This window comes from Aedes albopictus, chromosome 1 (assembly GCF_035046485.1).
Source record: "Aedes albopictus strain Foshan chromosome 1, AalbF5, whole genome shotgun sequence".
Lineage (NCBI taxonomy): Eukaryota > Metazoa > Arthropoda > Insecta > Diptera > Culicidae > Aedes > Aedes albopictus.
The window spans coordinates 311,654,238-311,676,931 of NC_085136.1; the positions used below are offsets into that span (position 1 = coordinate 311,654,238).

The window sequence follows — 22,694 nt, forward strand, 5'->3', positions numbered from 1 at the left end:
GTTTTCAGCCGGCCCGAACGAAGAAAAGCCCCCCGCCGCCGGCTCTCTTCGCCTGTTTCCCTTTTACGCAAACGCAACCCATCCGCACACGAATCACTTTTGTCCAGATCATTCATTTTTATCATTGTCCACGAAGTTTTTATCGCGCCTGGATTAGGATTTAAGTTTTCTGGTGTAGAAAGGTGTCAATTTTGCGAAAATTGTAACAGAAAGTGCCGGGTTGGTTGAGTAGCAACAGTGCGCGTAGCAGGAATGTGGTCCGCCCGGGGTAGAGAAAGTGGCTGGCTGCTGCTGGTCCTGTCGGTGTGCAGTCTGGGGATCGTGGTGTTGACGGAGCTGCCCCGTCCGCGGGGGGTATCCATATCGCGGGCCAGTCTCTATCCGGTTGACAATGGCGGTAAGTTTGTGTGCTTGGATGGCCGCAAGACGATCCAGTGGGAACAGGTCAACGACGACTACTGTGACTGCGAGGACGGTAGCGACGAACCGGGGACGGCTGCCTGCCCGAATGGAATGTTCCACTGCACCAATGCCGGGTACAAACCGTTGAATCTGCCAAGCAACCGGGTGAACGATGGAATATGTGACTGCTGTGACGCCTCGGATGAGTATGCTTCGAGGGCCAGTTGCGTGAACACCTGCAGCGAACTGGGCAAGGAGGACCGGCTGCGGGAAAAGCAGCGATCCGAGATGGCCAAGATGGGCAACCAGCTGCGGACGGAGATGAGCCAGAGGGGCAAGACGCTGAAGGATGAACAACGGGTGCGCTTTGCGGAGCTGGAGAAATCCAAGGCGGAAGCCGAAGCACTGCGAAAGGAGAAAGCCACCATCAAGGATGATGCGGAAGCACTGGAAAGTGCTGCTCTGAAGGTATGTTTGGGGAAACGGGACACTGAAGAAGTCTGTATGTCGCAGACCAAATAGGCGTAGGTTAATTCATGTATTTTGGACAGCCTGAGCACAATGTTGGAAAAAATTGTCGCCTAAGGCCTTGAGTACAAAGGGTCTTTCGTCTATACCTATTCTCCGACAACTCCTTCACGTAGGCTCTCTTGGTCCTCCTGGGCTCCTTCTTCACAATCGCACGGTGTGTTGAAATAGGATTATTATCGCACTTTCATGAACCTAAAATATTTTTTCGTTACAAGTTAGCCTTAGTTGTATATATTAAGATTCTGGAGGTTAAAAAATCTTTCATCGGGGAAAATTAAAATAAATTCGATTTTTGTAGTTTACCACTTTTCTCATATTATATGGTATTACGCAAATCTCATGAACCTAAACTCCGCTAGAAAAAGTCCCCTTTCTAATAATAAATTTGAATCCATTTAGAGAGAAACGAATGCAAAAGTCTTTACAACGAGTATAAATTTGTTTGGCGTTCGTTTCACGTGTCCAGCCCACAACAGTCTGCCGAAAGTCATAAATCATAAAAGTCTACATTCCTTCCATTTGTCTGGCAAATAGATATTTGTAATGGAGGTACTAAATACTTCCCATTTGGGCGACTCATACATTGGAAGGAAACACCATCCTCCATTTGCAACACATACCCTTCATGTGCTAATTTGCCTGAAATGGCGGATATTAATTGCACATACTTTGCATGTCATACCTCATCCATATATATATTTGCCAAAAAGTATGAGTCGACTATACTGAGTGTGCGTGAATCAATTGTAAAAGTTTTGCTTCTGATCTGTTGAGGACTTTCGTCCATACAAAATCTTAAAATTTTCAAAGACTTATCTCCTTGTTACTTATAAATTGATACCTTTAGGGTTAAGCAGGGATGGGAACACTCACTTGCAAAGATTTACACTCACTTGCTATTTTCTCAGCTCAGAAGCATGCAATCAAGAAACGATGTATGGACGACTTTTGCCTTGTGGTTTTGTCTAAAAGTTTGCCGAATAGAGTGAGGGTCGCACACGCATATCAAATTCGTGACAGAGCTGTGAAAGCGACTCTCCACGAGGTGAGTGTAATTTACATTCACCTCGTGGAGAGTTGTCTACGCAGCTCCCTCACGACTTCGGTATGCGTGTGCGACCCTTACTCTATTCGGCAAACTTTTAGACAAAACCACAAGGCAGAAGTCGTCAATACAGCGTTTCTTGACAGCACGCTTCTGAGCCGAGAAAACAGCAAGTGAGTGTAACTCTTTGAAAGTGAGTGTTCCCATCCTTGGGGTTAAGTGGGCTGTTGAGTCTCAAATAACAAAAAGTTCACACAAAATACATTAGATTGGCATTGTCATATTATGTAAATGCATTCAAAAATGATTATTCAACATTCGGTTTGAAATAAGGTGCCCCGGGGCAAGTTGAAACGGGTGGAGTGAGATTTTTTTTTATTAACGAGCTTTTTAACTTATAGCTAATTCTACACTTAAAAGGTAGAGTAAGATGAAACAGCGGGTTAACGTGATATTAACTAGTCATGATAAACAATTTGAATGTCATAACATTTTTTTAAATCAAACAATCATTTGGTCAAGGATAATTATACAAATGGTATTGAAATCTTTTTTCCCTGGCCAAGTTCGCAGGGGTTGACGGTATTAAAGTGAAGGAGTTTCTTTTTGATTATTGTAATGTAGTGTTCTTTAGTGAAACATATCACCTTTTTAACACTTTAATGCGCCTCCAACGGTTCATCACGAACCGGCTGCTGCAGATGGAGTATGGCTGATCATATGCATCAGACATGCTCGATAAACAGGAGGAACCGCCGGGGCTCAGTAGAGTCTATTCCCAAGCAATAGTTACAAGTCGGTTGGATTTGAGAAGGTTTTGATGATCGTTACAAATCCTAATAAAAGTATTATAGGATTTGTGACAGGTTTTGGAACCTTTTACAGCCATCTGACTTCAAAATGTTGTTTGGGCTCTATTTCCCACGTTTCTCGGTTGATTTTTATCACATAGTAATTTATTAATGCCATAGTCGCTTTTTCGAATTTTTAATATGTTAGTTGGTTATATTTTCTTTAAATAAAGCAATTAAAATCGACCGAAGAATCAATAGTGGGAAGGAGATTTGTAGCACTTAATTGTGCTGATAGATTCAAAGCTAACGTGCGAACACTTAAACGCATTGTTGACGTCAATGCGTTCGACGTGACACTGTGGACAAAAACTGACTGCTTTATATTAACTGAACAACGTTACTTGCGTATGACTATAGACGATTTTTCAATTTTTTTGCTCTGATAACAAAAACAGTTATCAATTTGCTATCATCGATAGCAGGAATGGTTTTCAATTTGCTGTCACAGGAACATTTTCCTGCTCTCATTTTTGATGTTTTAACCTGTTCCATACGGAAAGCGCCCAATGTAGCAAAGCGCCCAATACCGAACGCAACGATGTGCGTTTGCGAAAGGTAACGCGAAGGAAAAGGAGAAACGCAGCGAAAGGACGACGCGTCGACCGTGAGGGAAGAGAGAGAGAGTTTTTAGCGCGAACGCCAGAGAAGATCAGACGATCAGAGTCACGCCACCAGCCGACGAGGCAACAACGCGACGCGTTTTGACAAGTTTTTCTAATAAAGTTAAGTTTGATGTGAAAGTTTTCGACTTACGATTATTCCGACCGCGATCTATCCCGAATCCCGATTATCCGCCCGTCTAGAACCGTACCCTGGAAGTCCCGAAATACAGTCCACCGATTTTGAGTTTTTTCCGACCGAACATATGGTCCAATACGAACCGGATTGGACTTCCGGGTGCGCGTCGTTTCGAAAACCGAACGCGATAAAGTGGTCCTAGCTGCGAAGAAAGCGAAATTTACTGCTGCGGCAGTGCATACCGACGACGAAGATTCCTGCTGCGGCAAACAAGTGCGAAAAATCACTGCTGCGGCAGAACGACGACGACGATTCCTGCTGCGGCAGAACAGTGTAAAAAGTAATTCCTGCTGCGGCAGTACAGAGCGAAAACCGATTCCGGCTGCGGCAGAACAGTGTGAAGAAGATTCCTGCTGAAGCAGAACAGTGCGAAATCCAAATTCCTGCTACGGCAGAACAGTGCGAAAAAGAAGATTCCTGCTGCGGCAGAACAGTGCTAAAAAGAAAAAGAATCGAAAAGGAAGATGGCGGAGAACGAGTTCTTGGGTTTCGACGAGACGACTGAGGGAGCGTCCGGAGGAAACACTGTGGTTGGCACCAAGCAAAAGGTTGCCAATCTGACATCCGCCATATCCGACCCGAAAACTGCAGCGAAACTGAAATCGTTCGTACGCCAAAGAGATCAGGTGATGAATAAGGTGCTCCGAATCTACGAGGACGTGAACGTTCAGGCTCCGATCGATCCGTCACACTTGAAAGTGTACGCAGCGAAGCTACACTCAGCGTACGACGAGTATTCGAAGTACCACAGCGAAATTATAGCGATAATCCCGGACGACGAGGTGAATGCGCAGGAGAATGAGTGCATCCGCTTCGAAAACTATTTCCAACACACATCCGCCGCAGTCGAAGCTCGTATCTTGCGGACACCCGTCATCCAGGTGGCCCCACCAGCGCAAGTTGTCGTCCACCAGCAGCCATTAAAAGCACCGATCCCGACTTTCGACGGTGAGTACACCAAGTGGCCGAAGTTTAAGGCGATGTTTCAGGACGTCATGGCCCAGTCCCGCGACTCGGATGCGATCAAGCTCTACCACCTTGATAAGGCACTGGTAGGAGCAGCCGCGGGAGTACTGGATGCCAAGACGATAAACGACGGCAACTACGCCCAAGCCTGGACCCTGCTAACCGAACGCTACGAAAACAAACGAGTGATCGTGGAAACGCATATCCGCGGTCTGCTGTCGCTAAAGAGAATGACGTCCGAATCCCACCGAGAGCTGCGATCCCTCATCGATGAGTGCATCAACCACGTCGAGAGTCTAGCGTACTTGAAGCAGCAAGTATCCGGAGTGTCCGAACTGATGGTCGTCTACCTGCTGACTGCAGCGCTTGACAAATCGACACGCAAGCAATGGGAACAAACCCTGAAGCCAGGTGAGTTACCGCAATACGCGTCCACGATAGCCTTCCTGAAGGCACAGTGTCAAGTGCTGGAGAGATGCGAAGCTGCATATTCGCAGACAGCAACGAAGCAAATTCCGAAGCAACAGAGTTCAGCGCCGAAGGTTACCAGTCAACGATCACATCCGGCGACGACGAGCTCCGAAGTGTCCAACGAGAAATGCAATTTCTGTGATGCTCCACACCGAAACTATCAGTGCAACAAACTCAGCACGCTAACCAGTGCTGAAAAGTTCGAGAAGGTTCGTTCGGCGAACATCTGTTTCAACTGCCTCCGAAAGGGACACCGTTCCAACGCCTGCCCTTCACCGAAGACCTGCCAAAAGTGTCACAAGCGACACCACACACAACTACACGACGACGAATCGAACCCGAAGCAAGAATCCAAGACCGCCACCGTGGCCACTGAACCGAAACACGACGAGCCTGGCCAGGGACAATCGTCTACAGTGCCAGCCCCCCAGGCAGTCCCACCACCAGAAACCGTTACGACCGCCTGCCATCTGGACAACGCCGACGCTCCGAAAACAGTGCTACTGCTGACAGCGGTGGTCCTGGTCACCGATCGAAACAACCAAACCCAGCAGTGTCGAGTCCTTCTCGATAGTGGGTCACAAGCGAATTTCATCACCGAGAATATGGCGAACACTCTCGGCATGGAGAAGAAGCGTGCTAATGTTCCGATTTCTGGCATCAACAATGTCCGAAGTCTAGCACGAGACAAGGTTGAAGTGCACTTCCAATCCCGATGCAGCGATTTCCATGCCACACTGGAATGCCTGGTGACCCCCAAAGTCACTGGAGCGATCCCGACGACCGACATCGATGTTACAAGTTGGCTGCTCCCAGACGGCATTCAGCTGGCCGACCCGTCGTTCTTCCGAACCGACAAAGTTGACATGCTGATTGGCGCGGAGTTGTTCTTCGCGCTAATGAAGCCAGGGCACATCACACTCGACGACGGTTTGCCCGAACTACGTAACTCGCACTTGGGATGGTTGGTTACCGGCGCGTACCAGCCAACAAGAAACGATGGAGCGGTGCAGTACTCCCATGTTGCATCTCTCGATTCCGTTGAAGGGATGATCCGACGGTTCTGGGAAGTCGAAGAGGTTCCCAATGCAGCCACCCTTTCGCCCGAGGAGCAGCAATGCGAAGATCATTTTTCGTCTACTCACTCGAGAGACGAAACCGGACGATTCGTCGTCCGATTGCCGTTCAAAGCGAATGCCGACCAGATGGACAGCTGCCGAAACCTGGCATTGAAACGCTTTTTCATGCTAGAGAATCGGCTGCAGCGCAATCCCGAACTGAAAACGCAATATCTGGACTTCATGCGAGAGTACCAGCAGCTCGGCCATTGCCGAGAAGTGGATGTGGCCAACGACAACCCGAATCTGAAGCCATACTATTTGCCGCATCACGCGGTACTACGCCCAGGCAGCTCGTTAACGAAGTGTCGCGTCGTCTTCGACGCTAGCGCTAAATCCGCTCCGACGAACCCGTCCCTCAACGAAGCGCTACTGGTGGGTCCAGTAGTCCAAAGCGACATCCTTTCAATCATGATTCGATTCCGTCAACATCGATACGTTTTCACGGCGGACATAAAGAAAATGTACCGTCAGATAGTTGTCCATCCCGAGGACACACACAAGCAGCGCATCTTTTGGAGGGAGCATCCGACCGAACCACTGAAAATCCTGGAGTTGCTAACCGTTACGTACGGTACGGCTTCAGCACCCTTCCAAGCAACCCGAAGCCTAACGCAACTTGCCAACGACGAAGCTGAAGAATTCCCTGTAGCAGCGCAAATAATCAAATTCGATTGTTACGTTGACGACGTGCTCTCAGGGACTGCTACAATCGACGAAGCCATCGAAGCGCAGCGCCAGCTGAAGGAGATGCTGGCCCGTGGTGGGTTTCCAATTCACAAATGGTGCTCCAACTCACCTCAGCTCCTGGAACTCATCCCAGACGACGAACGAGAATCGCTGAAACCGCTTGCAGATCGCCATGTCAACGAAGTGATCAAAGTTCTCGGCCTGCTGTGGGAGCCGGCCACCGATGAGCTTTTGATTGCTGAGTGCTCCAAATCGACAGCAGAACAAGCCCAACAACCCGCTACAAAGAGGATCATCTATTCGGAGGTAGCCAAACACTTCGACCCATTAGGACTGTTTGCCCCATCCATTCTGCTGGCAAAGCTACTGGTGCAACGCTTGTGGCAATGCAAACTGGATTGGGACGAACCTGTGGATGAACGAACCCAAATGGAATGGAACGAACTCAGTGATGCGCTACCAAACCTGCTGCAAATCAAAATCCCCCGCCAAGTCACGTTCCATGGTGCAGTCTACTACGAGCTACATGGATTCGCAGATGCATCCAATGTGGCGTATGGAGCATGTGTGTACATCCAAAGCACACTGGAAGATGGAACCATCAAGTCACGGTTGCTGATAAGCAAGACCAAAGTGGCCCCGCTTCATCCACTCACGATTCCGCGCAAGGAATTGTGCGCCGCACTCTTGCTCGTCCGGCTGGTGTGCAAGGTACTACCAGCCCTCACCATTCCGATCCGACACGTAGTGTTGTACTCCGACAGCGAAATCGTTCTCTCGTGGCTGAAGAAGCACCCCTACCAGCTACAAACATTCGTCTGCAACCGCATCAACGAGATCCAAACCAACTCGGAGGGGTACACATGGAAATACGTTCGCTCTCACCACAACCCGGCAGACATCGTATCTCGTGGGCTTATGCCATGCGAGCTAACCATCAGCGAACTGTTTTGGACTGGTGGCGAGTATATCAACTCACCGCACAGTGATGCGAGGGCGGCGAAAAGTCAAAAAATCAACTTTCAGATATGGGTCCTGTACTATTTTTGTACTATTTCTATATGTTTCGAGAGCTTATTACCAAAGTTTCAATAAGATTGGACCGAAATTGATTTTTTCACAGCATTACAAAGTATGTGTTGAAAAGTGTTGCATTTTTAGTTTCTTTGTAAAATGTATGGGGAAACGAAAAAAAAATCAACTAAGTTTTCAAATATGGGGACGCAGTTGGACACATTTCACGCTATGCTTATTTTGAAGATTTTCACGTCGTCTTTCAGAAAATCAATGGGTCATCTTGCGCAATCTTGCGCAACATATGTTTTAAGTCCCTTGAACATAGAGTATGATACAATATTTAGTACAAAATAATATCGTTCGTGCCTGGACTTGGTATGCATATCATTGTAGTCAGGATAAAAGCATCTGTAAAATGGGTTCTTTTTTTTCTTTTGTAGCTGAGATTGGCGATGCTAAAACGATTTCATTGCATTTTTGTGTTATTCACTTGAGCCGTCCAAGCTCGCACGTCCTAGAGTTTAACGGAGCCGTACATGCAGTTCGAATGAAGGCAGCGTTCAGTTGTTGTCTCTATTAGTATACTAGGGTCAATATGACCCAAATTCAAATATAAAATAGGCATACTTTATTTATTTATGCACGGAGACTTATTATTCTGGGGTAACATAAAATGGCATCAACATTTTCGATAAAGTATAAACGGTACGAGCTGAACAAAAAAATTATAAATAATACACTAGGGTCATATATAAACGCGGAAAATCAAACCCTTACAGCCCAATGACATTTTAACCAAACAACACCATTTTATATATCATTCGATTGAAAATTTGGTTTAGAACTCGATGTTGAAGTAAAAAAAATATTTGTGGTACAATGATCACCGGGAATCGACTACAAAGCATATCATGTTGACTATAACACTTACAGCATCTTCAACAATTTAGGTCTATAGGAAACCTGGTTTTAAGTAAAGTTAAAAAATATGTTTACACTATAGGGTATTCTGCTGGCTGAAACAGATCATCGATAGCGGAAGCTATGCTAGAAAATTTTCGGACGTTTCGGGGTGCTCCAGGGAACTTGTGGCAAGAAACATGTATGTAGTAACGTCAAAACATAGCGTGTAACAGCTCTTTCGTGTGATGTTTTATGAATGTTCTTCGGGTTGTGCCTGAACGGATGGGCTATAGCAGAAAAGTTCGAAGTACAGAACGTCTAAAGACAAAAGGTCGAAAGTCTATGGACAGAAGGTCGAATGGACAGAAGGTCGAATGAACAAAAGGTCGAATGGACAAAATGACAAATGGACGAATGGACAAAGGGTCGAAAGAATAAAAAAAATATGCTCTCAGGGGGTTGTAAGACAAAAGGTCAAAAATCAAAAGGTCGAAGGTCGAAGGTCAAAAGGTCGAAAGATCGAAATAAATGAAATAACTAGGATCGAAAGGATAGAAGGACGAATGGACTAAAGGTCGAATGGACAAAAAAAGGACAAAAGATCGAATGGACAAAAGGTCGAATGGATGAAAGGTCGAATGGACAAAAGGCCGAAACAAAAAAAAAATAGTACAGAAGGTTGAAAGGACAGAAGGACGAATGTTGAATTGACAACATAAAGAAGAGATACAATGCCGATGCGACCATCTTTTTTCCTGTTTTATGTTCTCACTGCAACTTGACCTGCATCTCTTCAACTTAGAGTTCTTTTAGCGCTTCCATAATTATTAAATGCAGGGTTTCTTTTGCTTTCCATTGTATTGTATTTGTATTTTGCATAATAGGCATAATACCGCACTATATCCAGGAAGTCGACATTTTTTTTCTGATCGAAATCGAACCTAATCTGGGCTTATTATAATAGTTGGTGTTTACCTGGTATAAGTGTTTTGAAGAACTTATACCTCTTTTGAACGATGGCTGTTCTCTCGAGTTACTTGTTTTTACAGTTATTGGCGTAATTACAAAAACTTTTTTTAAATAGTATTCTATATTCTTTTGAATAATATTCTTTCTAGTAATGCTAGAAAATAATTAGCGTACTTACGAATAATACATTTGTTTCTTATATTTTTAATCTTGAGAAATTCGTCATTCTGTCAAGCTATATTTTCCCAGAGATTATTTTAAGATGAGCAATTCCTCCACATTATTACTACTATATCTGATTTCGTTTTGTTTGTTGATATATCAGCTAGAGATTTATCCTTCTTTAATTCATAGCCTGTTCTACGACATTCGTTGTCATAGTAATGGTTAGAATTTAAATGGCAATATTCCAATCAAATCTTCTATCTTTAATCCATAGGCTACCTTTCAAGTAATATGGTTACTGTTTCGAATTACAATGTAGTACCTTTTGCCTTTCTACCCTTTGTCCATTTACCTTTTGCCCTACAACCTTTTGTAATTAAATTTTTTGTCGTATATTGAACAAGCTTCTTTATAGTTATCATCGTCGTTAGCAATCGGTTCACCCATGGATATCAAATAAATATTATTCTTATTTTTTTCTGTTTTTTTTTATTAGGATAAGTCAAAAAGAAAAATTAAAATTTTGATCATAATAACTGATGAAACGAAATGTATAACTAATTTAAATGCTATTGTTGTAAGGACATATTGAGCAATTTGAAGAACTAAATTATAACACACCAACTGATTTGTATTTCAATAATTTTTAATAATCAAGCTTAGATTTTGCTCAATATAACACAAATATTAACAATTGTTTTATAAAGCCGCGATTTAAAAAAATAATCTCAGACGGTTCCGTATACTTGCACATGTTCATTCGTTTGACTTTTGAGTGGAGTCATGTTTTCTAGATGGCCATTTAGAAAAGGTGCTGAAATGACTACTAATGTACATATTTTTAAAATTCATGAAGAATAGTGTGTCGCAAGATGGAGTTTGAAAACATCCAAAAAATGTCCTCTTCCCCGAGGGAACCAGGATTCCGGGTGGCCAATCTAACTCAAAATTCCGGAAATGACTTCTAATGGAACGTGTTTGCAAAATCATGAAAAATGGTGTGTCGCAAGATGGGTTTTAAAAACATCAAAATATTGTCCTCTTCCCCAAGGGAATCATGATTCCGGAACGGTCCTGAAAGTGGCCAATCTCACCCAAAAGTCCGGAAATGACTTCTACTGGACCTATTTTTCAAAATCATGAAAAATGGCGTGTCGCAAGATGGGTTCTAAAAATATCCAAAAATTGTCCTGTTCCCCGGGGGAACCAGGATTCCGGAATAGTCCTAAAAGTGGCCAATGTGACTCATGGGATGTCAAAATGTCTTCTTGATAACTAATTCTAATAAATAACAAAGTTTGGTAAGCTGTGAAGGTATATAATTCATGTTAAGACTTTTCGCCACCTTTTGTATGGAGCCGCATCACTGTGCACCGGTCGCCGGTCCCGATGTGCCGAAAGTGGTTTCCGACGACGATCTACCGGAATTGAAGGTCAACGTAGCAGCTATGCCGGCGCTCATTGAAGAGCCGCTGGAAATATTCAAGACCTGCAGTTCTTTCCGTCGCCTTCAACGAATAATCGCATGGGTATTGCGGTTCTGGAACAACATCCGAACTCCGAAAGCTGATCGCATCATCAATCGACATTTCTCCGTGGTAGAACTTCGACGTTCGACGATCGTCCTTGTAAAAGTGATTCAGCACGTCGAACTTGGAGACGAGATCCAGCGAGTAAAAACCAAGACGCCTTGCAAACGAATTGGGAATCTCAACCCGATTCTCACCGACGATGGCGTGCTAAGGGTCGGGGGTCGACTCAAGCACTCCAAACTGCCCAACGAATCGAAGCACCAATTGATCCTGCCGAACGCGAGCCCGGTGACACTTTGCTTGATCCGGGAAATGCACCAAGAGCTTCTTCACGTTGGACCTGCTGGACTACTCTCTGCAATCAGACGACGTTTCTGGTTGCTACGCGCCCGCTCTACAATACGACAGGTAACTCGATCGTGCTTGAAATGCTTTCGCGCAAATCCAACCGACATCACGCAACTCATGGGAGATCTGCCAAGACAACGTGTTACACCGTCCCCCGCCTTTAGCATCACTGGTGTGGACTATGCTGGTCCGATTCTGGTGAAGCAGGGGACCCACAGAGCCAAGGTCATCAAAGCGTACATAGCGGTTTTCGTGTGCATGGCCACGAAAGCCATACATTTGGAATTAGTGACCGACCAGACGTCCGACGCTTTTCTTGCGGCACTCCAACGCTTCGTGAGCCGTAGGGGAATAGTGTCGGAGATGCACTCTGACAATGCGACGAACTTTCACGGCACCAACAACGAGCTCCACAAGCTGTACGAGATGTTTCGCAACCAACCGGACGTCGACAAAATCTTGCAGTACTGCCACGCAAAGGAAATTGAGTGGCACTTCATTCCGCCAGATTCGCCCGAGTTCGGCGGCCTATGGGAGGCTGCTGTGAAGTGCACCAAGACACACCTGAAACGAGTGGTAGGTAATAAAACGTTAAATTTTGAAGAAATGGCCACAATACTTTGCGAAATCGAGGCCGTTCTCAACTCGAGGCCACTTTTCGCAATTTCTGGAGACCCAGCTGATCCCGAAGTAATTACGCCGGCCCATTTTTTGATTGGCCGCCCAATGACTGCAGTACCCGAACCGTCATATCAGGACCTCAACGTTGGCCGGCTAAGTCGCTGGCAGCATCTTCAACTGCTGCGAGAGCAGTTTTGGAGGGCCTGGTCCCGCGATTATTTAAGCAGTCTGCAACCCAGGAAGAAAAACTGAAACACTTCTGCCAACGTTCGACCAGGAATGATCGTCTTGCTCAAGGACAAGAACCGCCCTCCATTGCAGTGGAAGCTGGGCCGCATCACTGCCGTCCACCCTGGCCACGACGATCTGGTCCGGGTCGTGGAGGTTTTCAGCGAGGGCAAGACTTTCACACGGTCCATAGGAAAGCTGTCAATTCTGCCAATTGAGGAGAACCAACGTCAACCTGATCCGGACAAGAATGTTGAACCCGGATGCTTCAACCCGGGGGATGATGTTCCATACGGAAAGCGCCCAATGTAGCAAAGCGCCCAATACCGAACGCAACGATGTGCGTTTGCGAAAGGTAACGCGAAGGAAAAGGAGAAACGCAGCGAAAGGACGACGCGTCGACCGTGAGGGAAGAGAGAGAGAGTTTTTAGCGCGAACGCCAGAGAAGATCAGACGATCAGAGTCACGCCACCAGCCGACGAGGCAACAACGCGACGCGTTTTGACAAGTTTTTCTAATAAAGTTAAGTTTGATGTGAAAGTTTTCGACTTACGATTATTCCGACCGCGATCTATCCCGAATCCCGATTATCCGCCCGTCTAGAACCGTACCCTGGAAGTCCCGAAATACAGTCCACCGATTTTGAGTTTTTTCCGACCGAACATAACCGTTAAAACGACCAAATCGATAACACCCTGAGTTATAAAAATTTTCAATATCACAACATCAAAATTAGTTTTTAATTTGCTATCAGACTTTGCTCGGGTAGGTTGACATTTCTAGGCTACGCTTGAGAAAATGACATGGTTCATCTAGGTAGGACCGATAGGACAATTAAACGAATTTGAATATTTTTAATAGTATTTGTAGCGGGATGAAAGTTTGCATGAAATCTTTATTATTTTAAAATTTTATTGCTATCAACTGACCAACTTGGCGTATTTTTGATTATCTCTTAGATGTTCAGAAGTTCAGTTACATGTTTCTGTGGATTTTGGACCGATGACAATTTAAGGACACAAGAGATGAACACAAATAGAAAACGATTAGCGAAATCAAGAAAACAATTTGACACAGGATCGACTATATTTTAACAAACAGGGTTCGATTGATTCGATGAAAAAACAAACAAACATGCGACAGCTGACTTAACGAGCACAAAAAACATATTTAACCATACCACAAAATCAAACAAGGAGACAAACACAAACCGTGTGACCATAACACTACATAGACAAATCCTGACTGACTGACCAATTGAAAACTTTCCAATCTTCTACCGTATCTTTCTGAGTCAGTTGCAACAGTGTCTTAATGGATATCATTTTCCGCGTACGGCTGGCAAACTGCTTCTGGAAGATTACGTACTCTTTTCTATCTTCGGGTCTAGTGTAGAGGTTTCAACTCTATTCAGAGTGCAGCTAGAAACCTAGCAAAAAAAAAAAAAAAATGGTATTGAAATCTTTTTCAAAACATCACAAGTTTCTATTAAGAATTTACCTTACTTGATGAAACGCATGCTTAATATATGTCAATGTGAATGACATCTTATAGTTCGTCTGGGTAATCTGTAGTTTTATTTTATAAGACACTTTGTTCTTGATAAAACTTCATGCATTTTAATGGTTTCAATGTTATGACTGCATGAAATAATAGTTTTTCCTCGTAAAATTCCTTCTTTTTTGCAAAGTGAGTTTGACAACAGATTTAGTATGGGGAGAAATGTCACTTGTCCTTGCAGAGCGTGATAAAAACGAAATAAAAAGGAATAGTGATTAAAACGACTAGCAAAAAAACTAAAGAGCCACTGCACTGTACTTACAAAGTGGAAACTATCCATTAGAATTGAATTATAAAGTCACCCGTACACTCGATACCTTCCAACGATCTTCTATGTGTTATATCTATTTGAAGCATAAAATAACTAAGAAAAGTTCTTAAAAAGTTTTATTGAAACCTCAAATTCCGTCAATCTTACCTCACTTTGCACATTACTGTTTGTTGTTGTTTTTTATATATTTTATGACATTTCCAGAGCATTGATGTCTACTTAATCTTGTTCTACATTTTCAATTTTTATTTTATCTGTAAATTTAGTTAAATTTGTTCTCAGCATAAACAACAATGAAAATATCTAAAACTAAGTAAACAAAAATAGAGTTAAGGACTGTTCCTTTTAATTGCACTACTATTTTGCATTCTTTGACAGATACGTATTTCGACCTCAATGGTTAGGTAATCTTCAGAGTCTCGTACTCAATCCGATATTCTTTTTACGTACATGTATTTCGCTAACATGTCCAGGTTCATCATCATCATATCTAAAACTGTTTCAAACGAACATTGATTGATTTCACAATTAAAAAAAATACATATGCTTACCTTAAAGTACGTGTATCAAGGGAGTGCGCCAAAAGAATAATTAAAAGCTATTCTCTAAGGGCTGATTTCTTCACCTCGGATTAACCGGTAAATCAGGCTTACCCATAAAACATAAAAAAATGCTTATATAGTTAAACCTGGTTTAACGCTTAAGTCAGGGTGAAGAAATCGGCCCTATGTGTCCAACGTGCGAACAAAAGTATTCATAGGATAAATTTTCACCTGTTAGTAAAACATCGAGCCCTGCAAAAATCAGAGCACAATATACATAAAAGTTTTTATTATATTCGAAGAGCTATAAGTATTACTGCAAAACTAGCTCAAAACAACTTAATTTACAGTTAACATGAATGTTAAAAAATACGCGTGATTAAGTTCCCATATTTGTTTAATGATTTTGCAATCGAATCATCTTTCGTGACCGTGTGATCGCCGTTTATGTGTATCGTTACATGGTTTGGCATGTAAAGTATGTGCAACTAATACCCGCTATTTCAGGCAAATTAGCATATGAAGAGTATGTGCTGCAAATGGTACGAGTCACAGGTGTATGGTGTTTCTTCATATGTATGAGTCGCACTAATGGGAAGTATTTGTTTTCCTCCATTACAAATATCTATGTACCAGACATATGGAAGGAATGTAGACTTTTATGATTTGTGACTTTCGGCAGACTGTAGTGGGCTGGACACATTAAACGAACGCCAAATAAATTTAAACTCGTAGAAAGACTTTGCATTCGTTTCTCTCTAAATGGTTTCAAATTTATTATTAGAAAGGGGACTTTTTTCTAGCGGAGTTTAGGTTCATGAGATTTGCGTAATATCATAATCATATGAGAGAAGTAATAAACTACTAAAATCGAATTTATTTTAATTTTCCCCGATGAAAGATTTTTTAACCTCCAGAATCTTAATATATACAGCTAGGGCTAACTTATAACGCAAAAATATTTTAGGTTCATGAAAGTGCGATAATAATCCTGTTTCAACACACCGTGAATCGCCCTTTTCTTCTGTAGCTCCAAGTAAAGTTGTTTTCCGAACGATTGCGATTGAACGTTCTAATGGCCTCTCTTTTTTATTTGTACATCAAAGAGAGTTCTTTAGTCCATTATCTTTTTAGGAAATTTCATTTTTTGTTCTTCACTATGTAGGATGCCTTTCCTTTACTAATGTTTCTTCGAAGATCTCCTGCATTTTTTCCGGATTGTAGATGTATTGTAGTCTCATTCCATTAAGATCTTCTATTAGGTACCTTGTGTTGATTAACGCGTTTCATAGTTTTTTTTTTTAATCTAGGGATTTCATCTCCCAAACTCCTCGTCTAATACTTCCCACTTTGCTTTCCTGGCTATTCCGTCTCACTTGGGTAATGAGATCGATCGCTGACGGATGGTTTCCTGGGACTAGGCACATTGTGGAGAACGCGTCGTTAAGAAGCATCAATTTGGAATCCATGGTGATCTGATTCACCAGTTTTCCTCTGAAACATTCGGGGAAATCCGGGCTCCAGGTGTTATGATGGGCGTTCAGGTCTGCTCCGACAATGATTTTACCTTCCAGATGCTCTAGCCCCGCGGTCACCAAAGTGCGGCCCGCGGGCCGCACGTGATGTGCAGTTCTCTATGTTGCCGTAGAATTCATTGCAATGTTTCTTATGGAAGCTGTTCTACTCCGGAAATAATCAAGAATAACGTATTGAATGTTTCACAAATCGACTCAGGTGTTACTATACGAGCAATTGAAAAAATGGGCCTGAGGATCACTGCTCTAGCCAATGGAAAAGTTTGTTGATGTCTTCTGTCGCTTGATTACTGATGTTGGCTGGCAAATACGCTGAAATGACGGTGATCCGGCCAGCTTCGCTCTTTTATGGTTTCCAGGATGGAGAATTCCGGCATTCTTAAGTTGTGTCATGTGTGTGCACAGTTCTTCTTTTGTTTCGGATGGTCTTCGGTTTTAGATGTGGTGTTGGATGATTGCTATTTTACTGGCCATTTTGATTCTCTTGGACTATTCTTTGTTCCTCCTGTTGAAGCCTTGGGTTGTATTCGATCATTTCGTTGATTCTCCTGAAGATGTACACTATCAGTTGGTCTGTCTCCAGCCCTGTCGCTTCTCCTTGCATCCGCCTTGCTATTTCGTCCCTCAGTTCGGTCAGCGATTTAAGCCAGGTCTTCAACCTCAGCTGCTTGATCAGGTCCTGCCACAACCTTTCAATAATCGTCTCTACGATGATGACAACGTATCCTCGCGTATCTCGTACCTGCTCTTCCTTATCCCAATCGTTGAGGAGTCAGTCGCTCAATTGTTCCTGATTCCTGTCACGTGGGGTCGTCCGTTTTGTCCTGACTTGTAGACTGCCTCGACTTGACGATCCTGTTGTTTTACCTCCTCTTTCTTGCTCGATATCCAGGATGTCGAATCTGTTGCTCAGCCATGGAGATTGGGACTCTGCCTCGGCGTAGGTCACCTGATCCGTCTTCATTGTTTTAAGTATTTTCTCCCTTCTTACTCTTTCCTTGTAGACTTTGTCGCTTGCTTTATGGACTCCTCCACAGTTGGCAAACTTGTTGTTCTTCGTACAGGGGGTATTCTTCGGCGCAAGACGGATATCTGCTTTTCTTTCGGCAGAGCTTCTGACTGTGCCCGAATCTCCAGCATATCTGACACTGCTTCACCGGGAACACGTAGAGCTCTGTTCTAACCGGACAGTCGTACATCCGGAACGATTCGGGAACCTTTCCACCCTTTGACGACCACCTTAACATTCCTTATTGGCACCAGCTCTTCCGTTCCTTGTTGACTCCGTTTCATGATCCTTTCCACTTTGAGGATCGGCACACTTGTTGCCAGGTTCCTCTGAATCTCTTCCTCGTCGTACTCCTTGGGGATACGTCGCACGAAGCAGGTGGTTTGGGACACCGACTTCGGTGCAAACAACCGGAGGTTATGCTTCTCGAACCGCATCTTCTCCAGTTGTGGGTAGTGCTCCTTCCGCTCTAGAATGATTTTGAAACGCAATCGACCTATTTTGATGACGTCCTTTTGCCTGGTGAAACTATCCTGTGCTATGATCTTTCCAACGTCGATTGGGTGGCCGTGAAACTCCTTCTCGAAGTCTAGTGGCTCGAGGAGAGCCACTTCCAATATAGTTTGTAGGTTGGTTTTGTCGATCCTTGCGAGGCTCTTTGTAGCCGTGCTGGGTTTTCGGATCGTCCCTGTTTTACTCGCCGTCAATGTTGCTGCCGAGCCTTGTTGCGAACTATGTATAGATTTATCGATTTGTTTTCTTCGACTGAATGTCGTCCATAAACACTGTTTTATTCTTCCTTTATTGAGCTGGGGTGGTCGGCATCCTAGGTCGGCATCATTTCCAACATTTTCTCTGAAGCACTGTCCCCGCACTGAGTACTCGAACCATGTACATCACTCGAACCATCGTCGCCTTGATCAATCGTATCAGTTTATCCGGAAATCTGTATTCGTGCATAATCTGCCATAGCTGTTTCCGATCGATTGTATCATACGCCGATTTGAAATCGATGAACAAGTGATGTGTGGGCACGTTGTCTCCGCGGCATTTCTGCAACACCTGGCGGATGGCGAACATCTAGTCCGTTGTAGCGCGGTCAGCCATAAATCCAGCCTGATATTGCCCCACGAACTCTCTTGCAATCGATGATAGACGGCTGCATAAAATTTGAGAGAGTATCTTGTAGGCAGCGCTCAGTAGTGTGATCGCGCGATAGTTCCCGAAATCCAACGCCCTTTTTGTAGATGGGACACACGATACCTTTCATTCATTCCTCCGGTAATACTTCCTCCTCCCAAATCTTGGTGATGACCCAGTGTAGTGCTCTTACCACTGCTTCTCCATCGTGTTTTAGTATCAGTAGGTCGGCTCCAGAGGCACGTTCTCCTCCATTTGGGAAATTTGTGCCGTGTTTTAGTAACTCGCTTGGTAGTTGATCTACTCCAGCGGATTTGTTGTTTTTCAACAGGCCAACCTCCTCCTCAATCTCTTGGAGGTAGGGTCTTTGATCCTGCTCACGTACTCCTAGACCTTTTACCACGCCACCTTCACTGAAAAACAAGAAAACCCAAATTTGAGTATTTTTAAACTCACTTTTGAGTTCTTTTTTGCATCCTCTTTCATACGCTCTCTTTGTTGTTGTCAAAGAGTGAATAGCAAAACAACCCAACTTTGAGAGTTCCATGCGGGAAGCCAAAATTGAGTAAGTGACATAGAACCGAAAGTTGAGTAAATTTAACTGACGATTGAGTAAAAAAACTTCCACTTTAGGTACTTTGGCCGAATACGCCTAAATGCAAACTACCTACCTCAACATCAACTCCATCAACTCAAAATTGGCTTCCCGCACGCAACCTCGAAGTTGGGTGGATTGAACTCACTTTTGGGTACTTTTGTTTCTCCGTGTTCGATGCATGCAGCGCAGCGTCGCCATTGAGGTGCCCATCGTAATGCTGGTAATGAGAAGATTCCCGTGATTGCCTGATCTAGGCACATGTCAGCTTGTGGCACTACCGTGTGTCCATAACGCGGTACAGCTCTTCCATCGCTTCACGATCTCGTTCTTCTTGCTGACGCTTATTTCTCCAGAAGATTGAATTCTGCCTGACTATAACCCTGTGATACGAGTCGCGCCTTGTAACGGTTTACTTGATCCTGACTCGTCGAGCTTGTCGTCGAGCCTCTCCTTGAAGATCTGTTTGCAACCGATTGGCTTCCGATTCGTGGAATTCTCCACGATATCCCATGTAGATTTCTCTTGGAGGGATGCAAACACTTCGTCCATCGCTTCCTTTCCACTCTCGACTTTCCTGACTGCGCATAGCTTCCTTATACGTACAGAGTTCGTCTTGCTGAAATGGCACATCAATCTTCGATTGGTTAGATCTTCGTACATCCTCGACTTCGTCTTCAACCACAGTATTGTAGTTGTCCTCACCGCAAAACATTGTTTATTTATTCGTCGTCAATCATGTCTTGTCGAACCCTTCGAAATCATCTGAAGGGAACCAAATGTTTTGGACAGAATACAGATTTAGCGTCGGGTTTCAGGAAAAGCTCCACTTTTCTTTTGTAGCAGAGACCCAACCATTCATCGAAAAGTTCCGCGTGTTTGCCTTTAAAAGCTGGAGTTCTTCGTCGACAGCTATCTTGCCTTTGGATCAAAATTGGTTTCAGATCGCTTCGAACACTATTGAGCAGAGGTTGAAATGCTCAATCCATTCTAAAAGCGCTTATTTTCCCATCTTATGCCAGGTATATCGCGACCGCGAGGAGGAAGCCCGCAAATCCAAACAGGAAGCGGAAGCAATTAGCAACCGCGAGGAAGCGGAGGAAACGTTCCGCAAGTACGATTCCAACCAGAACGGAATGCTGGAAGTCAAGGAATTGCAGACCCGCATCGTGTTCGACCGGAACCGGGACGGAGCGGTCGCCGAGGATGAAGCTCGCTATTTCCTGGACGAGCACGAACAGGTCGATTTCGAAACGTTCGTCACACTGTGCTGGCCAAAGATCAAACCGTTCCTGATGCTGGATTCGGGACTGTTCAAACCACCGAGCGATGACGATGAGTTGGACAAGGAAGAACGTGAAACAGGACAGTACGAAACGGAAGAAGCCGAGTTGCAGAATGAACATGACGGATACGACCTGGACGGAAGCGAACCGACTCAACCTTATCCCGAGGAAGAAGAGGCCGCTGATCACGACGAGGAGGAAGAGGAAGACGAAGGTCTGGATGAGCAAGAGGTCGGCGAAGGGCAGGTCGACACGGCCGAGGAACCGAAGCAGGACTACGATCCGGAAACTCAAGAGCTCATCCGAAAGGCTAACGAGGCCAGAAACCAACATAACGAAGCCGATCGGCATGTTCGTGAGATTGACCAAGAAATGCGCAAGATTGAAGATCTGCTAAACAAGGACTTTGGGAAGGACGAGGAATTTGCTCCGCTGAATGGCGAGTGCATCAACTACGAGGATCGCGAGTATGTCTACAAGCTGTGCCTCTTCGACAAGGCCATTCAACAGCCGAAGAACGGCGGCGCAGAAACAAGGTATGGCAATGCAACTTACGGGACCTTATCCGCAATCAAAACTTAATGGAATCTTCTACTTACAGATTGGGCACCTGGGACAAGTGGGCCACCCCGGACCACACCGTGATGCGGTACGGCAACGGGGCCACCTGCTGGAACGGGCCGGCTCGGTCGGCCATAGTCCACCTGGAGTGCGGCCTGGACACCAGGATTACCTCCGTCACCGAGCCGAACCGGTGCGAGTACGAGTACCGCGTCCAAACACCGGCCGCCTGCTCCGTCGACGATGCCAACCGAGAGCATGAGCACGACGAACTGTAAGAAAACCGGAGGCGGAAATAGAGGAAAACATCGAATAGAACATTTTTCTTTAGGATGCCGCGATAAATCACTGGGCGTTTGTTCTTCATGTCATCAAAAACTGATCAACCGCTAGATAAGAGAAACAGAACGAGTTAGCGCATTAAAACATAGGATATCATTTCAATTAGGTTTTAAAAGTTCGTTGATTGTCGAAAAAAGGGTTCATTAGTTGATAGTGCCGATTGGATTGAATGATTCTTTAGTAGGACTGATTTAAAGAGGTAAAGTAGAAAATATTAAATGATCCCCCCAGAATATGTCTCAGGAAGCAGTAAAAAACATCTTTTGATTAGGTCGGATACTTCTATTTTTATGTAAAACATCATTTGGACACTCACATTCCTTCGTTTTAACTTGCTAGACGTTACAATCATATACAACAACACCTTAAGGGTAGCGTGTGATGGAAATCGATGTTAGAGAAATAAAGTAACAATCAAGCCGATGGTAATGAGAAAAGAAATCCGTGTAGGACAAACTAGAAGAGGACACTTCTCAGCGACGGTTTTTATGTCTTGAATGAGTGAATAAAACATGAAAAAGTAAAAAAAAATGCGTTCTAATTTGTGGGTGGTGGCAGTCTCTTGCGAATCACATGTTTTGGTTGGTTTGATCATTTCTTTCAGTAGTTTATCATTGAGCATCATTACTGTGTCGAAGACAAAGTACATGATGGCAAAGGGCTCCAGGGAAGAACCACCGCGCCTGCCAACCCGAATTTCTATCGACGGTGATGAAATCGAGGCAGTTGAAGAATTCGTGTACTTGAACTCACTGGTGACCGCCGACAAAGACACCAGCAGAGACGCATTGTGGCAGGAAATCGAGCATTGTACTCCGCAGAACTCTACGATCGAACAAAGATCGCCGTCACACGAAGTTAACTATCTACAAAACACTGATTAGACCGATAGTCCTCTATGGGCATGAAGCATGGCCTCCACGTGCAGAGGACCAACGCGCCCTTGGAGTTTTGGAACGGAAGTTGCTGCGTACCATCTACGGCGGAGAGCAAATGGAAGGCGGGAATTGGAGAAGGCGAATGAACTACGAACTGCCTCAGCTACTGAGAGAACCAACCATCGTCCACACCGCAAAAATCGGGAGGCTACGGTGGGCGGGTCACGCCATTAGGATGTCGGATAGTAACACGACTAAAATGGTTCTCGAGCCATCTGTCCGGTACAAGAAGATACAGAAGCACAACCATGGACCGA

The 22,694-nt window shown here is 44.4% G+C and overlaps 1 protein-coding gene across 1 annotated transcript; it reads left to right on the top strand.

Moving 5' to 3' along the window:
- Positions 1 to 77: 77 nt before the first annotated feature.
- Positions 78 to 22,030, top strand: LOC109402406 (glucosidase 2 subunit beta). Its single transcript, XM_019675080.3, has 3 exons — positions 78 to 870; positions 20,333 to 21,132; positions 21,198 to 22,030. Exons 1-3 carry the CDS (start codon positions 253 to 255, stop codon positions 21,433 to 21,435), a joined length of 1,656 nt encoding a protein of 551 aa, XP_019530625.3. The 5' UTR covers positions 78 to 252; the 3' UTR covers positions 21,436 to 22,030.
- Positions 22,031 to 22,694: the final 664 nt, after the last annotated feature.